The sequence below is a fragment of the Aulonocara stuartgranti genome (genome assembly GCF_965226115.1).
Source record: "Aulonocara stuartgranti genome assembly, chromosome: 11".
In the NCBI taxonomy this organism is placed as follows: Eukaryota; Metazoa; Chordata; class Actinopteri; order Cichliformes; family Cichlidae; genus Aulonocara; species Aulonocara stuartgranti.
Window position 1 is genome coordinate 21,100,873 of NC_138947.1, and position 16,968 is coordinate 21,117,840.

Below are 16,968 nucleotides of genomic sequence, written 5' to 3' on the forward strand. Positions count from 1 at the left end.
GTATGTGATTCAGAAGTACATTTAAAACTAACACTGAAATCAGACTTCAGGCATTGAAAACTGTTTCTTTTCTGTGTTTATTGTCACTTTAATATTGCTGTGATTTAAAAATAAATGTTTGTCATTAAAGAAAATTTCAGTCATATATATATTTGCAGAGTTCTGCATCACTAAATTGATATGCAGCTATTTCCTACGTACAGTCCTCTTGTGGTCAGTTCAGCTCTGCTCCTCACACAATGGCTGTCTTCATAAACTGAAAAGAAAACAAGTCTTTAAAATGCAACTGTAAAAATAAATAGGCACAGTAAAATGTAGATATTTTTTATTATTTAACTCTTATTAGGCTAAGTAGCAAAGAAGACAGAAAACAGTCTATTTTTACTACTTACATCAAACAGATAAATATTTACTTCACCTCTTTAAAAAAAGAAAGAAAGAAAGTAAATGCATGTCCTCTGAATGAAAGCCCAAATTACCTTATGTAACAAAGTGCATATTTTTCCACCTTAATCACCCAATGACCTCAGAATAAATCTCTCTGTTGCTATTTTTTCTGTTTGTATTTGTCCTCGCTACCTAGCCTGACCTGTCTCCCCAATGTGATGTTTGTGTATTGTATGTACGGTCGGCAAGGTCTGTCATCTCGGTTGTGGGCAAAAGACCTGCAACTGACAAATAAAGGCTATCTCATCTCATCTCATTACCTCCCATAATTTCCTTTGCTTGCAAACAACTACAGCCTAATGTATTTTAGTCTATATATTTAGTCTTTTTGCCTTTTTTGGATTTATACACATGCATAATCTATACTAACACACTTTTTAGTCATTATTAATATTGTCTACACTTTTCTGTAATTTTCCATATAGGTGAACATGTAAAAACTTGCTAGATTAAATTACACAGGTTTTATTTAAAACATGAAAACTCACCTGGTTCATGGTGAAGCTGGCCACTTGACAGTCACAGGGCAAGTTCAGCAGATGGGCTTTGAAACGATCTGAGACAGGAGGCATATATTTAAAACTTTGAAATACCATTTCAAGCTTGTAGAAGGATCAAAACTACAAAAATGATTGCAACTAAATTAATAACAATTCAAAGGTTATTGGGGAATAGATACAAATTAATTTAAGGTTTGCACTCAGTGACTTTTAATTCATCACATTTCCCCCCCCCCCCCCCCCCCCCCCCAATTAATACTTAAAAAAAATAGTTCTAGACATCATATCTGGTGTAGTAGACACATTGTGTAATATTGAACTGGAGTATATCCTTAAAGTCAGTGTCAATGTGTTACAGTTGCAGTTACCTTTGAGGATCTGAAGTTTTGCCAGGGCAGCCACATATTTATCATAGTTGATCCCACCCTCTGAGCGATATTCCTGCCACAGAACTCTGAAGGTTTCGTCATCCAAATGAAATTCTGCAATAATCAGTGAATTTTCCCCGATTATTTATTTTATTTTTACAAATAAATGACTGCTTCTTAAATGTTTTGAATCTTTCTAATGACACATCCAAACCTTTTGTACTGCATCAAGAATATAATATACAGTACAGTTTGGTTTTCTGTGACTTTGCAGCTTATGTCTGTATAATGTGTCCAGTGTGTACTGTAAGCTGAACACAGCTGAGTGCGCAACTATGATATCAGAAATATCTGTATATTTTCTTGATTTATCAGCAAAGTTATGAAGGAGAAATGATGGATGTCAATGGATGTATTTTTACTGTACTTTTAAAGAAATAATGTCATACCACGGGCAACCAAAGCCTTTTTCATTTGGTTCTCAGTAACAGAGGGTTGATTCCTGCTCCCATAGCTCTCCACGTATTCTCTCCTGATAGCGCCCACAAAACGCTCCAGTTTGAAGAACTCCACCACATCCAGGTCTCCAGACTGGTCTGCCTGAAAGTGCTGGTTAAAGAGCATGAAGCATGCAATATACATAGCTAAACACATAATTGCAATAAATGGAAACATATGCCAAATGGATAATTTTATAACACGGGAGGTTTCCATATTAATGTTTTCTATGCATCATGTTGGCATGGCTTTAACTATTACACTACCCACAAGCCTTTACTTCCTTTGCTATTAAAAAAAAGAAGTCATTAAGTGTAAAATCAGTCACATGAAGGTTCCCCCTCCCCAAATTATTTACTTCTTATTTCTTTAAGTGTTAAACTGTTGGCTAGAATTTGTAGTTCTGGTTCTACTAACTGCCACAAAAAAAGGATACATCCATGAGAGTCAGCAGCAGACGAGCAGTACTGAGAGTAAGAGCTAAATTTCGAAAAATAAATAAAAAAACATGAATTTAAATATTGTTCTTCAATTATTATTGAAAATGTTGGTGTTGGAAATGAAACAAACCTTTTCCATGAACAGAATAGCCACCAGCCTCCAGTTTAGCAGCGACATCTTCAGCGTTCAACATCTGCAAACAAGGACAAAAGTGGTCGTGTAATGGAAATTTTGCAGTATTATACCATTACCATTACCATTATACCATTATTGAATAATTACATCCCAAAGATGCAGTATGTGTATGCACACCACAACCTCAGTTATAAAGCAACTTTCAGTTCATTTTAGTGTCAGTTGAATGTACTACATGGATTTGTTTTTAACTTTTTTTGTCTTTAAACCACTATGATCTACATAATCAGTCATAGTTTGATTGTATTAGTCATACACACTAAACCACAAGTCTCCTTTTGATGGGTGGAAATCATTTAGAGACACCCTGTAAAGCTGTACTGTAAACATCTGTTATTATTCAGAAATACCAAAACATTTAACATGTGGAAAGAATTTCCCTTCATCATAAAACATTCTGTATCAGAGATTACTTAAAAGATTGAATCCGGTGTACTTTTCAATTCAATAAAACTTTATTGATCCTGAAGGTTGACCCCAAAGGAAATTGGGTTTTATGTTTGGTCATTATTATTATTATTTTTTTACTATCAACTGCTGGACAAATCCTGCTAGACTACAAACAGATGTATTCATCGACACCAGAGACCCTTAAAGTTTTTATTTTTTATTTGTTTTATGATTTTTTTTGTTGTAATTTATCAAAGTTTATTTATTATTCATTTATTTCCTATCCACTGTCACATTTATGTCTCTTTTGACTCAAATTAAGGAAGCAAAGAGTATTAATGCCTTTGGTGATGGTGATGAGCTCCCTTCAGCCACTAGGCGTCACTAAAGCGGCACTGATGACATCATTGGATTCCCACCTATCTGTTTTTGCTGAGATGGACAACCAAATTGAAATCAGCACTGGCAGGTTAAAACTTTGTTATCAGCCCCACACCCCCTGAGTTGTCCACTTACAAAAGAAGCAATAAGTAAAAGTTATCAAATTTACTTTAAATTTCTGAAGAACTGAAATACCTTAGACCTTTTTTCTTCCTGTGAAAGAAAAAAAAGGAAGATGTCAAGTAAAGATAAATAACTGAAAAAGAAAAATAACTCATTTTACTTCATTAAATTACATTTTTAATGTTTCTTTGGTCATCAACAAATTGTCGATTACTTACTGATATGCACATTTCCTCTGGGAATGAGCTGCATTGCAGTTCTTCTGGCCAGGAAATGCCAAAATTGGACATCAGTCCCTCACAGTCCCGTCTGGCTTTCTCACAGAATGACCTGCAGGGCCACTGCGCTTGCCCTGCCTCACACTGAGGGGCATAAACCCGACACAGGAAGACGCGTATGTCCACCGAGCACACGGTTTGCACCATGGAGTTGAAGAAGGACATCTTCGTGAATGCTTCTCTTTGGCTTGTGTGTCCCAGAAGATTTGGAATGAGGGTCTGGTTGTAGGACAGACCCTGGCACATTGGTATGGTGATTGGCTCACAGACCCCACCGCTGCTGCTCACGCCATACTGGAGACACAAGTACACAGTGTCATTCCAGCTCTGGTTACCTTCAGCATGTGATACATTTCTTTAATAATTTTATAGTGAAACATGGTCTTTACGTAAATATGTGCCACAAAAATCCAGCTAAAGCCTGAAAAAATTTTAAATACCAAATTATACATAGACTTGCAAATATGAGGGGAATATCAGTATGGTGACAGAAAAAAATGGACACATCAGCAGAACAAGACACCACGAAAGGTAATCTTGTGCTGTTGTAACTCACTTCTGCTTGTATTGTTAAAAACTGTCTTTGAAGTCCAAATAAATCTGTTTTTGTTGTATGTCACTCTGAATCCTGGACTCATTAGTTTTGACATTTTCTGGTTTGTACAAATCTACAATCAAAACGTTTTTTACACCCTGTGGCCTTAAAGATGTTTTTTTAAGTATGAAAAGTATTTAAAAAAATTTAATCTCAGTAGATTGGTTGAGCCATAAAAATGGACAAATACTACTATGAATACTTTTACATAATAAATGGGGACAAATGAGATAATCTGTTGAATTTGCACTTTTTTTCTTAAGGCATCTAAGGGCTGCACATCATCTGTTATGTAAACTTATTAAACGAGAAATAATTTCACAGGAAATAGTAGATTCTGTTGTCTTGCAAATGATTAACAATGTAAGGTATTGGGTGTCTTATTGCTCTTATGGTTTCAGCTTTTTAAAAAATCTCGGCTGTTCGTCAGATTAATGATCTCAGAATGTATTCCAATACAGTGCATTGGTTTTACTGGTCTAAACTGGGTCATAGGTCGCCCATGACTAAATTGAGTTTGACACAAAAGTGTTAGAGTGTTGTGTCAGACTTACATGCTCACAGGACTCTGTAGTAAATGCTGTACACTTCAGTTCTTCAGGCCATGGTAAGCCAAACTTGTTCATCAGTGGCTCACAGCCGGACTTTGCTTTCTCACAGAGAGTTCTGCAGGGAGGACGAGGTTTCCCTGACACACACTCAGGAACGAAAATAGAGCACAATAGTGGCTTTAAGTGGGAGGAGCACTCCACTTTAACTAGTGGATAAAACTGATTTATCTTCAGGCTTATAACATCTTGGGTTTCTTTCTCAGGCAGCACGGTTTCTGTGTAATGCAGGTCTTTGCAGAGAGGAACAGTGATTGGCTGACATGCTGCAGAGGGTGCTTGACTAACACTGATGACTGGAACCTGGATGAACAGAAACAGAAATTAGTTAAATGTCAACAATGCTGGGAAGCACAGTAGTGCAGTGGCTAACAGTATCACAGTAAGAGGATTTCAGGTTTGAAGTGTGTAGCTGTGTTGCCCACCCACAAACCTGAACTGGTAAATAATAATAATAATAATAATAATAATAATAATAATAATAATAATAATAATAATAATAGACAGGTAATGAAGTGGATGATTAGAAGAATGAATGAACAATGCCATTGCTAATTAGCTACAAATCTGCATGATCATTTTAACTCTTATTGCCAAAGAGAGTATATCCAAACTGTCCATCCTGTGATACTTGTCTGTCTTATTCTATCAGGTCTAAGGGTTTGTGAGCTGCCAAAGTTTCCCTTGGCCAAAACTTGGCTAACTAGAGAGCATGCTGGAAGAGTGACTTCACTATGTCTTCATTCTAAGGCAATTGAAAAGCTGACTGTTGTAAAGGGGGAATGTAATGGTTGATCAGTTATTCTAAACTGGCCAAAGGTGTCAATGTGACTGTGACTGGATGTCTGTCTCTTTGTGGAAGCCCTGCGACAACCTGTCCAGGGTCTACTCCCCCCCTGCCACATTGAAGAAGTGGAAGAAAATGGATGAATAAATGTACTATCATTTATTGTCATTAACCAGCACTTACTATTTGATAGAGTTACAAGTACAAAAAAGCATATTCCCAAACATATGCAGAGCTGAAACAGATTTGAGCTACTCAGCCAGAAAGGCAAGTGAAAGAGTCAGAGCTTTCATCACAGTGTATAAGCGTCTTTGTGAATATTGTTTATCTTCATATTACTTACATGTTCACAGGACTCTGTGGTAAATGCTTCACACTTGAGAGCTTCGGGCCACTCCAAACTTAAACTTCTCATCTGTGCTCCACAGTGGGACCTTGCATGCTCACAGAGCGTTCTGCAAGGTGGACGAGGTTTTCCTGACACACACTCGGGAACGTAGACGGAGCATAAGAATGGCTTCAGATGAGGGGAGCATCCTGATGTCACAAGTGGATTAAACCGGTTTATTGTTAAGGCTATATTGTCTTGGGTTTCCTGCCTGGGCAGCACAGTTTCTGTGTAAGTCATGTCTTTGCAGAAAGGAACCGTGATTGGCTGACATGCTGAAGGGGGTGTCTGAATAACACTGATGACTGATGACGCCTGGATGAACACAAACATAAATCTTTTAGTTTATATTTTTAATATTAATGGGAGTATAAAGGCATGCATTCTCTTTTGGTATTGGTGCATTTGGTTTTATACATGAAATCTGATGAAATGAAGAGTCTTAAAGAGGCATTGCATTTTCATTTCTACATACTTGTGGAATGACTGCATGAATTGACAAATTGTGAAAAACACAAACAGATGAGCTGAATATTAGCCAGGAGATGAGGACAATACCATGAAGTGTTACAATAACTGGATGTTCCCATTTAAAGTTTGTTAATGTCAGTGAAAGGGCTATGCCAAAGCTGAACAGACAATGCAACAATAAATTGTGAAGCAATCCATTAATTAATTGGGTGAAAATGAGACCTTTCATATGCTTTAACTTGTGCTCTATTCCACATGTGAGGTGATGCATGAAACATTAAACAAAAAGCACTTTTTTCCAGTTAATAATCAGGGAAAAAAACATCAAAAATCCACAGTAGCAAAGACTGTGCAGTTTTAATATTGAATATCCCGTGATATTGATGCTAAAAGCTGAATAATAAAAAAAACAAACATTCATGATTATGACTGTTGAGTTCAGTCAGCTATATTGCGTTACGTTTGCCAGAAAGCGTAAGAGGTTACATTCTTATTATATTATACTCACCCCTACACAGTTGCTCTCAGGTAAAGTCTCACATCGGAGCCTTAGAGGCCAAGACAACCACTTTGCTCTGAGGGTGGATTCACAGTCTGCCTTGACTTGTACACAGAGAGCTCGGCATGGTTTCAACCTGCTATCGTCCTCTGAGCTGCATTCAGGCACAACAATGCGACACATAAGTTTGGCAACATGCGGTGAACAAGCAGTCTCCACAATCTGACCAATTTGCTGCAGGTTGTAGCCTTGAACTCCCGTTGGATGAAGGGTAGTGGTGTACCCCACACCTTGACAAAAGCTGGCTGTAAATGGCTTGCAGTTTGTCCTGTCATCGCTCCTGCTGTGTACCCACTGAAGAGACAGCAAACCCAAAACCGCCAAAAACAAATGCTTCATGGCTCGTAGTAAGCTCGAAAACTGTCCTGGATAGATTAGCAAAGCTTTAGGAGGTTTGAGATGAGTGTGTCTCCAATGTGGAGGTGGAGTATGAGTCCACAAATGGAGTTTCTACAAACAAGGCACTGATTTAGGACCACTGTTAAGGTCACATTTAAACAGGTTGCCCAACACAAATAAGAACCAAACTGATCTCAGAGCAGGAGACTGATTCTGAGCTTAGTTGCAAGAAAAACATCTGCTTGTGCTTATGTGCTTTCACGCCTAGGGGTGAGAGTGTATTGGCAAACGCTGGCACAATAACCCTGACATCTGGTCAGAAAGTTACAAAGTGAATGTGAACACTTTACTGTACTCTACTGTCATTGTGACTCCAAGTTTTCATTTTACCAGATAAATAACAGAATACTTCATCACACAGCCTACAATATAAAATCCGATGTCACTGAATAGCCTAAGAATCAAATTTGTATTAGTTCTAGTACTTGAAGGAAAACGGTAAGAAAACAAATGTTAAAACCAGCGTGTCTCTTACTGCAAGCCTTAGAGGTGGAGTACGACTCCACCAATGGAGTTTGTACGAGCAAAACTGATTTAGGAGCAAAGCTAAGACCACATGTGAATACAAACCTCATCACTAAATGAGAGCCAGACTGGTCTCAGAGCAGCAGTCTTACATCATAGAGATTAAGAGCTTTATAGAAGAACAACACGTGGTTATGATTATGTGCTTTATGGGTGTCTTGCGGGGGCTGAGAATGTGCTGTATAAAACTGTAATAAATTTGACTTTGACCTAAACATGTCCTCAGAATGTTTTAGAAAATAATAACTGCTTTACAAAAACAGCTGTGAACACGTGACATTTCTGGAATTTTTATTTCGAGAAGAGCGCACTGCTTTACCGGTAAGACAATTAGTTGATAGTCTCGTGCAATATGACCTAGAAAAAGACATCAGTGCAAAATATGGATGGGTTTCTTGATGAAACAACCTGTCAGGTTATTGTCTGTCTTTAAAGATCATCAATTTCGCTCAATCAACGGAAGTCTGAGAAGTTGTCCAGATGTGTTGTTAGCATTTTGTTTGTGTTTTGTTTGCGTTGGGGGTCACTGCCCCAAGTGTTCAGATTACCACGGGGACCACTGAGGCCTTCACCCTCCACATCTTTTCTCTTCTCCTCTCTCAGCCCTGGTATTTTTCCAGCTTCTCGTGTTCCTTTTCCCTGATGTTACTATCACTTGGTGTAGCTACATTTATCACTACGGCCTTCTTCCTCTGCTTGTCCATGACTGCCATGGGCGGTTTGTTAGCTATCATGAATTTTTCCGTGTGTATTTCGAAATCCCACAGGATCTTTGATTGGTGATTCTCAACAACGCATGTCCCATTTTAACTTCGGGATTTCCGGGTCCCGAAGTTAAAAAGGGACATGCATCCTGTATACTATGTCAGCAAATTCTAACAACATTGTGTGTTTTTTCTTTTCCTTGGTTTTATTTTTAGAACCTCCTTTTTTTCCTTTGAAAAGAGTAATTGCACTATTCCCCCTCCCCAAGTTTCTGTATTACCCGAGAGCTGACTAATGGTTGCATGCTAATCTTGCAAATGTGACAAAGGTATTAATCATATCTAAGTTCCCTAAAACAGCGGTCCCCAACCTTTTTTGCGCCACGGATCTGTTTATGTCCGACACTATTTTCACAGACCGGCCTTTAAGGTGTCGCGGATAAATACAACTAAACCAAGTACTAGTACCAAAAAAGACAATTTATTAATAACACACGGGAAAAGACCCAGGGAAACAGAGTTAACAATAAAAACGATTTAAAAAAATTACGCTAAAGAACATTAAAAGCCCTGAAAACCATAAATTTCACACCCGATCCTCAACTCTCGCGGCCCGGGGGTCAGGGACCCCTGCCCTAAAATGTCTTTTTGTGTTTAGGTTTACATCACATTTGATAAGCTTCCTTAAACTTTGAGGAATCACAATGAAATACTTCTTACTCCCTCTCACAAACACTAGAATTGTTGCCAGCTGATGAATGGGTGTCCAGTGGAAGGTGAACAGCTGAGCCAGTTCTAAGAAGAATCAGAATCAGAAAGGGTTTTATTGCCAAATGTTGAGCAGGTTTACAACATTAGGAAATTGCTGTGGTACTTAGTGCAAAGATACTGTCAGACAATGCTTAAATAAACACAAAAATTAAAATTAAAAGTGATAAGCAGGTAGATATATACATGAATGCAGGTGGTGATCAGTGCAAAAATAGAATGATGCAGTGAGCACAGTATAGGGTCATGTGTTTGTGGTGCGAACAGAAAGAAATGTATGTATATATATTTAGTTATGTTTATGTCATTTATGGATAGAGGCGAGCATCAAATAATGAACATATTATATTAACACTTATATTAACACTTAGTGCTAGAGTAGCGCTGGACTTCAACCCACCTTTAACTTTCTCTATACTGCAGACTGACAGCGTGGAAGAGTTCAGCCAATCACAGACCTTTTTCTGCTTCTTCTTCTCCATCTCCAAGTCCCACGAGGAGCTGTCCAGAAAACTTAGGCACCATAATAACTACAGTTTGACCAGCTTCAGTAGCAGTCACTGAGTGAAATGAAAAGTCAGAAAGCAGAAAGCGAGTCAGATGACCCTGTTTAGAGTGTTTTCTGTGAGATTATTTACTTCTTCATATCATTCAATGGACAACCAATAATTAACACAGTCATTAGACCACCTGGAATAAAAGGAAGAAAACACAAATAATTTAGAAGTATGCCATAAACCTATATTAGGCAAATAACTGAATTCTGAATTCACATTTTTATACCCATTTTTTTTTCTAAACACACTTGACCTCCCTGAGAAGTTAGAAGTAAATCAAGTATAACACTTAACCACTAAAACTGATTTTTCTTTTCAAGAAAGTAAATAACTGTAATTTGGCATATTAATCAAAAATAATGAAATGCATTACCATGCATTAACAATACATTTGAAAATGTATAGTACAACAATAATACAACAATAACTAGATTTTATTATTTAAAATATTGTTTTAATCTTGGGCATACTGATGAATTAACCACTACAGAAATGTAAAAAATTATTGATTATTGATAATGACCAATTATGTTAGTTTAGGGCAGGTTTGACATAAACCTTTTATTAGGTGGTGGACTAATAAATTACTTATTTCTAATTTACATATTCTGGTCTTTTCCTTTCTCTGTTTGTTTGTGACTGTTTGTGATACTAATTGTGGACAGAATTTAAAATTTTGCTTCCTGCCAGTAAAGGCTGCTATTCATGCCCTTTCATGCCCTTTTCGCCGCTTTCTCGCCCATAGAGAGTGAGCAAGTAAAAATGGAACAGTTTGCCTTCATATTTTGATTTAGCAGCAGCTTTTACTGAAAACCAGTGTGTTCTGGTAACCTGAAAGGGCTAACCTGTATGATAGAGAGAAGACAGAGTGTGAAAAACTAGTTAATAACTTTTTCAGTACATTAGCAAGGAAAGCTGATGATAGAGAGAGAGAGAGACTGCTCTGAATGAAATGGCCTTTCTAATAGATAATGCAAGTATATTAAAGTACGGGTTTGGAACAGCCTGAAGACAATCTCAGGACAAAATCCAACCCCCCAGGCTTCAGGAGACTTGGGGTGGGTGAATGACCTAAATAAATATTTTAATAGGTTTGATCAACCACCCACCCCTCCCACAGCATCGTCCCCCCTGCTGCAATCTCCTTCATCTTCAGGGACTGCCTGTCCTTCATCTCAGGACTTCACACCTCTCAGCTTCACACCTCCCAGCTCCCAGTCATTACACCCACCCCCGGCTTCTGTGGACTCCAACATACACACCCCTCCCCCAAAATCCACTCTTTCTATCTCAGCACTTCAAGTGAGGAACGAGCTTCGCAAGATCAAGGTGCGGTAGGCTGCAGGTCCAGATGGCATCAGCTCCAGGCTCCTGGGATGCTGCGCAGATGAACTGTGTGGCATCCTAGGTTATCTGTTCAACCTGAGCCTGTCACTGGGGAAAGTACCACAGCTGTGGAAGACCTCCTGTGTGGTACCGGTACCAAAGACCTCCCATACCAAGGACCTCAGCAGCTACAGGCCGGTAGCCCTGACATCGCATCTGATGAAGACCCTCGAGATGTTGGTTCTAAACCATCTGCGCCCCCTGGTGAAGTCTTCATTGGATCCGCTGCAGTTTGCTTACCAGCCTGGCATTGGGGTGGAGGACGCCATCATCTACCTCCTGCACCGAGCTCTGACTCACCTGGAGAAGCCTGGAAGCACTGTGAGGATCATGTTCTTTGATTTCTCCAGTGCTTTTAACACCATCCAGCCACGACTTCTGAGAGACAAGCTGGAGCTATCGGGAGTGGACCACCACATGTCCCAGTGGATACTGGACTACCTCACAGAACGTCCACAGTATGTGAGGTCACAGGGCTGTGTCTCTGACACGCTGGTCTGCAGTACGGGGGCCCCACAGGGAACTGTGCTGGCACCGTTCCTCTTCACCCTCTACACTGCAGACTTCTCCATCAACTCCCCACGCTGCCACCTACAGAAGTTCTCTGACGACTCTGCCATAGTTGGCCTCATCACAGGTGAGGACGACTCAGAGTACAGACAGTGGACTCTGGACGCTGTTGACTGGTGTCAGCAGAACCACCTGCTGATCAACACCGGGAAAACTAAGGAGTTGGTGGATGACTTCCGGAGACGCAGACCCACCACACTGACACCGGTGAACATCCAGGGAGTGGACATTGAGATAGTGGACTCTTATAGGTACCTGGGTGTTCACCTGAATAATAAACTGGACTGGAGCCACAAGACTGATGCTCTTTACAGGAAGGGTCAGAGCAGACTCTCCCTGCTGAGGCGGCTGAGGTCATTTGGAGTACAGGGAGCGCTTTTAAAGACCTTCTATGACTCTGTGGTGGCATCTGTCATTTTTTACAGTGTTGTATGTTGGAGCAGCGGTTTATAGGCAGCTGAGAGGAAGAGGTTGGATAAACTCATCAGGAAGGCCAGCTCTGTTCTGGGATGCACCCTTGACCCAGTGCAGGTGGTGGGAGACAGAAGGACTCTGGCCAAAATAACATCTCTGATGGACAGAGTCTCCCACCCCATGCATGTAAATGTTGCTGAACTGCAGAGCTCCTTCAGTGGCAGACTGCTGCATCCTAGATGCATGAAGGAGCGTTTCCGCAGGTCCTTCTTCCCTGCAACTGTCAGACTGTACAATCACAACTGCTCCCAACAAACATAGATGTTTACATCTGCGCTGTAACTGCAATAAGTTAATTAACCGATTCGCACTACAACCTGCTTTGCCTCTTATCTGTAGTTATTTTTATTTAATTTAATAACTGTACTGTACAGTACTCTGTTTATAGTAACCATTGTCCATACAGTGGGGCAAAAAAGTATTTAGTCAGCCACCGATTGTGCAAGTTCCCCCACTTAAAATGATGACAGAGGTCAGTAATTTGCACCAGAGGTACACTTCAACTGTGAGAGACAGAATGTGAAAAAAAAATCCATGAATTCACATGGTAGGATTTGTAAAGAATTTATTCGTAAATTAGGGTGGAAAATAAGTATTTGGTCACCTCAAACAAGGAAAACCTCTGGCTCTCACAGACCTGTAACGTCTTCTGTAAGAAGCTTCTCTGTCCCCCACTCGTTACCTGTATGAATGGCACCTGTTTGAACTCATCATCTGTATAAAAGACACCTGTCCACAGCCTCAAACAGTCAGACTCCAAACTCCGCCATGGCCAAGACCAAAGAGCTTTCGAAGGACACCAGGAAAAGTATTGTAGACCTGCACCAGACTGGGAAGAGTGAATCTACAATAGGCAAGCAGCTTGGTGTGAAAAAATCAACTGTGGGAGCAATCATCAGAAAATGGAAGACGTACAAGACCACTGATAATCTCCCTCGATCTGGGGCTCCACGCAAGATCTCATCCCGTGGGGTCAAAATGATCATGAGAACGGTGAGCAAAGATCCCAGAACCACACGGGGGGACCTGGTGAATGACCTGCAGAGAGCTGGGACCAAAGTAACAAAGGTCACCATCAGTAACACACTACAACGGCAGGGAATCAAATCCCGCAGTGCCAGACGTGTTCCGCTGCTGAAGCCAGTGCATGTCCAGGCCCGTCTGAAGTTTGCCAGAGAGCACATGGATGATACAGCAGAGGATTGGGAGAATGTCATGTGGTCAGATGAAACCAAAGTAGAACTTTTTGGTATAAACTCAACTCGTCGTGCTTGGAGGAAGAAGAATACTGAGTTGCATCCCAAGAACACCATACCTACTGTGAAGCATGGGGGTGGAAACATCATGCTATGGGGCTGTTTTTCTGCCAAGGGGACAGGACGACTGATCCATGTTAAGGACAGAATGAATGGGGCCATGTATCGTGAGATTTTGAGCCAAAACCTCCTTCCATCAGTGAGAACTTTGAAGATGAAACGAGGCTGGGTCTTCCAACATGACAATGATCCAAAACACACCGCCCGGGCAACAAAGGAGTGGCTCCGTAAGAAGCATTTGAAAGTCCTGGAGTGGCCTAGCCAGTCTCCAGACCTCAACCCCATAGAAAATCTGTGGCGGGAGTTGAAAGGCCGTGTTGCTCGGCGACAGCCCCAAAACATCACTGCTCTCGAGAAGATCTGCATGGAGGAATGGGCCAAAATACCAGCTACTGTGTGTGCAAACCTGGTAAAGACCTATAGTAAACGTTTGACCTCTGTTATTGCCAACAAAGGTTATGTTACAAAGTATTGAGTTGTATTTTTGTTATTGACCAAATACTTATTTTCCACCCTGATTTACGAATAAATTCTTTACAAATCCTACCATGTGGATTCATGGATTTTTTTTTCACATTCTGTCTCTCACAGTTGAAGTGTACCTCTGGTGCAAATTACTGACCTCTGTCATCATTTTAGGTGGGGGAACTTGCACAATCGGTGGCTGACTAAATACTTTCTTGTATGTAAATATGTAAGAAAAATAGTGTATGTTTCTGTTCCGTGTCCTGTGTACTGTTTGTTTGTATATGTGTCTTTTTGGCTGCTGTTACAACCAAATTTCCCTTTGTGGGAAATTTGGTTGTAACAGCAGCTTGAGGGGTTTTTCAGAGGGATGTAATAAGTAATAAATGGAACTTATTTATAAAGAATGGGAAAGAAAGAGCAGGAAGTGGGTCAGATGATCCTGTTTAGAATAAAGTTGCGATTGCAACATAACCCTTAGTAATGCTGCAATAGACTTTGGCTGCTGGGGGTTTACTATGGTCCACTGAACATTTCCTCTTCTTTCACACATTATGTGTATATACACTACTCTGTATGGAATTATGAGTTATTATAGACCTTTAGCTCTCTTCCACCAACCCTTCCACATCATGTATTTGGCTTGTCTCTCTCCCCCAACTCCCACATAGTCCCAAACAGTAGATGGCTGCACCTAACCTGAGACTTGTCCTGTTGGAGATTTCTTCCAATTAAAAGGTTTTTCCCTTCTCACTGTCATCTGATTGTTAGGGTTTCTCCCTCTTATTGTAAGCTCTTTACCTTACAATATTTAGCCACTATTGTGATTTGGCTCTATATAAATAAAACTGAATTGAAATTGAATATAATGTATAGAATATAATATAAAGAATTATTATAAAAAAATATATTTTTATATTTTATGCACAATTTTCCAATAATACACTTTTATTTTTACCAAGATTTTTTTTTGTGTGTGTTTGAAAATAGATCGTCTCTTCTTGAGTTTTAATAAATGTCACTGCACATCACTGCAACATGGTATTTCTTTACTTATTTATAAGTAAAAGATAAATAAAAGATTAATAAAGTATAAACAAAGTATAAACAAAAATATTTTATTATTGTTGAATTATTCTTTTATCAATCTGGCTTAGACGTCAATTCAAATTATCAATAAGTACGTTTAAGTAAAGTCCTAATAATCCTAATTATTATTATTACTTGATTATTTTAGATGTACAGCGCTTTGGGCAACAGCCCTTGTTTTAAATGTGTTATATGAATAAATTTAACTTTGCATTTGAAATATGACACTTACATCTGATGATGATGATGATGACACTTAGAGCAACACCCAAAAGGACGGCCCTCATTCTTATCTCCCTCTATAAAAACAGTGAGATGCCCTTGAACATTATATCTTCAAATCCTCAGATTTTCCTCAACATCTTTGCAGAGGTGAGTATATCATTTTGAGATAATATATGACACTTTAGATCACCAGATTACTAATTAAAAGTTTTAAAAGTTAACATTTAGTCATGTCCAGAAATGCTTATCACTGGGGATGAGGGTTATTTGTCTATTCAGTCAGTAAAATAAATTCAATGTGAAGAAAAGTTTACCGTCAACAATATTCAGAACAAAATTACAGACTCGTGTTTAGGTGTAAATGTTAATACTGAAACTATCGTTCACTCTCCTTGTGTTTTGCATTTCTTATTTTTTTTTGTTTTCACAATATTGTTGAATATATAATATTATTTATGTGCTGTGTGGATATCCTTTGAAAAAAATATGGCATAAATGGAGTTTAATGTAAATCATTTTTGTATTCAGTTACAAATAGAAGTGATACTTCAGGCATTGTAAAACTTTCAGTGTTCAGTGGATGAATTTAAACACAGGCACATTCAAATGTGTCTAACCTCACTTCCCTTGGACTTTCTCAGTAGGACATTTGCCATGGATACACAAATGAGCAAACTGGAAGAGGCAATGGAAGAAGTTCTTGGCATATTTAAACAGGAATGCACACGGAGCAAAACAATGATGAAAAATGATCTGAAGAGAACCCTGAGAGCAGAGCTGGTTAATTGGCTGCAGGTACAACTCATTCTCTTTGTATATCCACCATAAATCCAAATCTAGTCATGATGTGAAAAATATACTTATCAGTCCTTGAGTCTTCATTGTTCCACCATTGTTTTTCAGAACTGCAAGGATAAGACAGAACGTGACAACATCTTGAGGGAGCTGGATGAAAACCCACACGACTGTGTGAACTTTGAGGAGTTTGTTTACTATGTGACTCGACTGATGATGTGCGGTCATTACTTCTTACAAAAATAGACTGTAACTCTCAGCTTGTTTCTAACACAGGAATTGGAATTGAAGATCTTAGCTTGACTGTGTTCAGTAGAAAATATCGTCCTCTCAACCCAGTTAATATCATTTTTTTGTCATTACAGCAACTCTTTCACCTTTGTACTGATTGATAACAAATGTGAATTTATTAAAACTCTCAGAGTTTATATAGTTGTGTATTTAAATCTGGTCGGTGTGTCTTTTTTTTTTTTTTTTTTTTAAATCATGTTGATGTAACGAGTCTCTGAAATGTTTTCTACTGTGTGTTTTTATAATAAATCAGTGCTGTTGCTGATCAAAAGAGGTGCTATGACACTGGATTAAGAAGAGGATTAGGGTAAAACCTCAAACAAATATTTAATAAATATTATAATATTGATAAAAGCTCTTCTAATGATCCTGAGA

General features: G+C 39.0%; 1 protein-coding gene and 1 long non-coding RNA gene across 2 annotated transcripts; one reads left to right on the forward strand and one right to left on the reverse strand.

Annotated features, from left to right (window-relative positions):
- Window positions 1-58: 58 nt before the first annotated feature.
- On the reverse strand, window positions 59-7,561 carry LOC309718130 (uncharacterized protein). The gene is made up of 11 exons (XM_082553144.1): window positions 6,979-7,561; window positions 5,955-6,314; window positions 4,771-5,127; window positions 3,562-3,915; window positions 3,416-3,433; window positions 2,384-2,447; window positions 2,250-2,293; window positions 1,765-1,915; window positions 1,316-1,429; window positions 936-1,003; window positions 59-256 (listed from the first exon to the last, which is right to left on the reverse strand). The coding sequence occupies exons 1-11, from the start codon at window positions 7,366-7,368 to the stop codon at window positions 233-235; spliced, it is 1,944 nt and encodes a 647-aa protein (XP_082409270.1). The 5' UTR covers window positions 7,369-7,561; the 3' UTR covers window positions 59-232.
- Window positions 7,562-8,259: 698 nt separating this feature from the next.
- On the forward strand, window positions 8,260-16,748 carry LOC309716976. Its single transcript, XR_014279598.1, has 4 exons — window positions 8,260-8,274; window positions 15,594-15,654; window positions 16,149-16,302; window positions 16,411-16,748. It is a non-coding gene; the product is annotated as an uncharacterized lncRNA (long non-coding RNA).
- The last annotated feature ends 220 nt before the right edge of the window (window positions 16,749-16,968 follow it).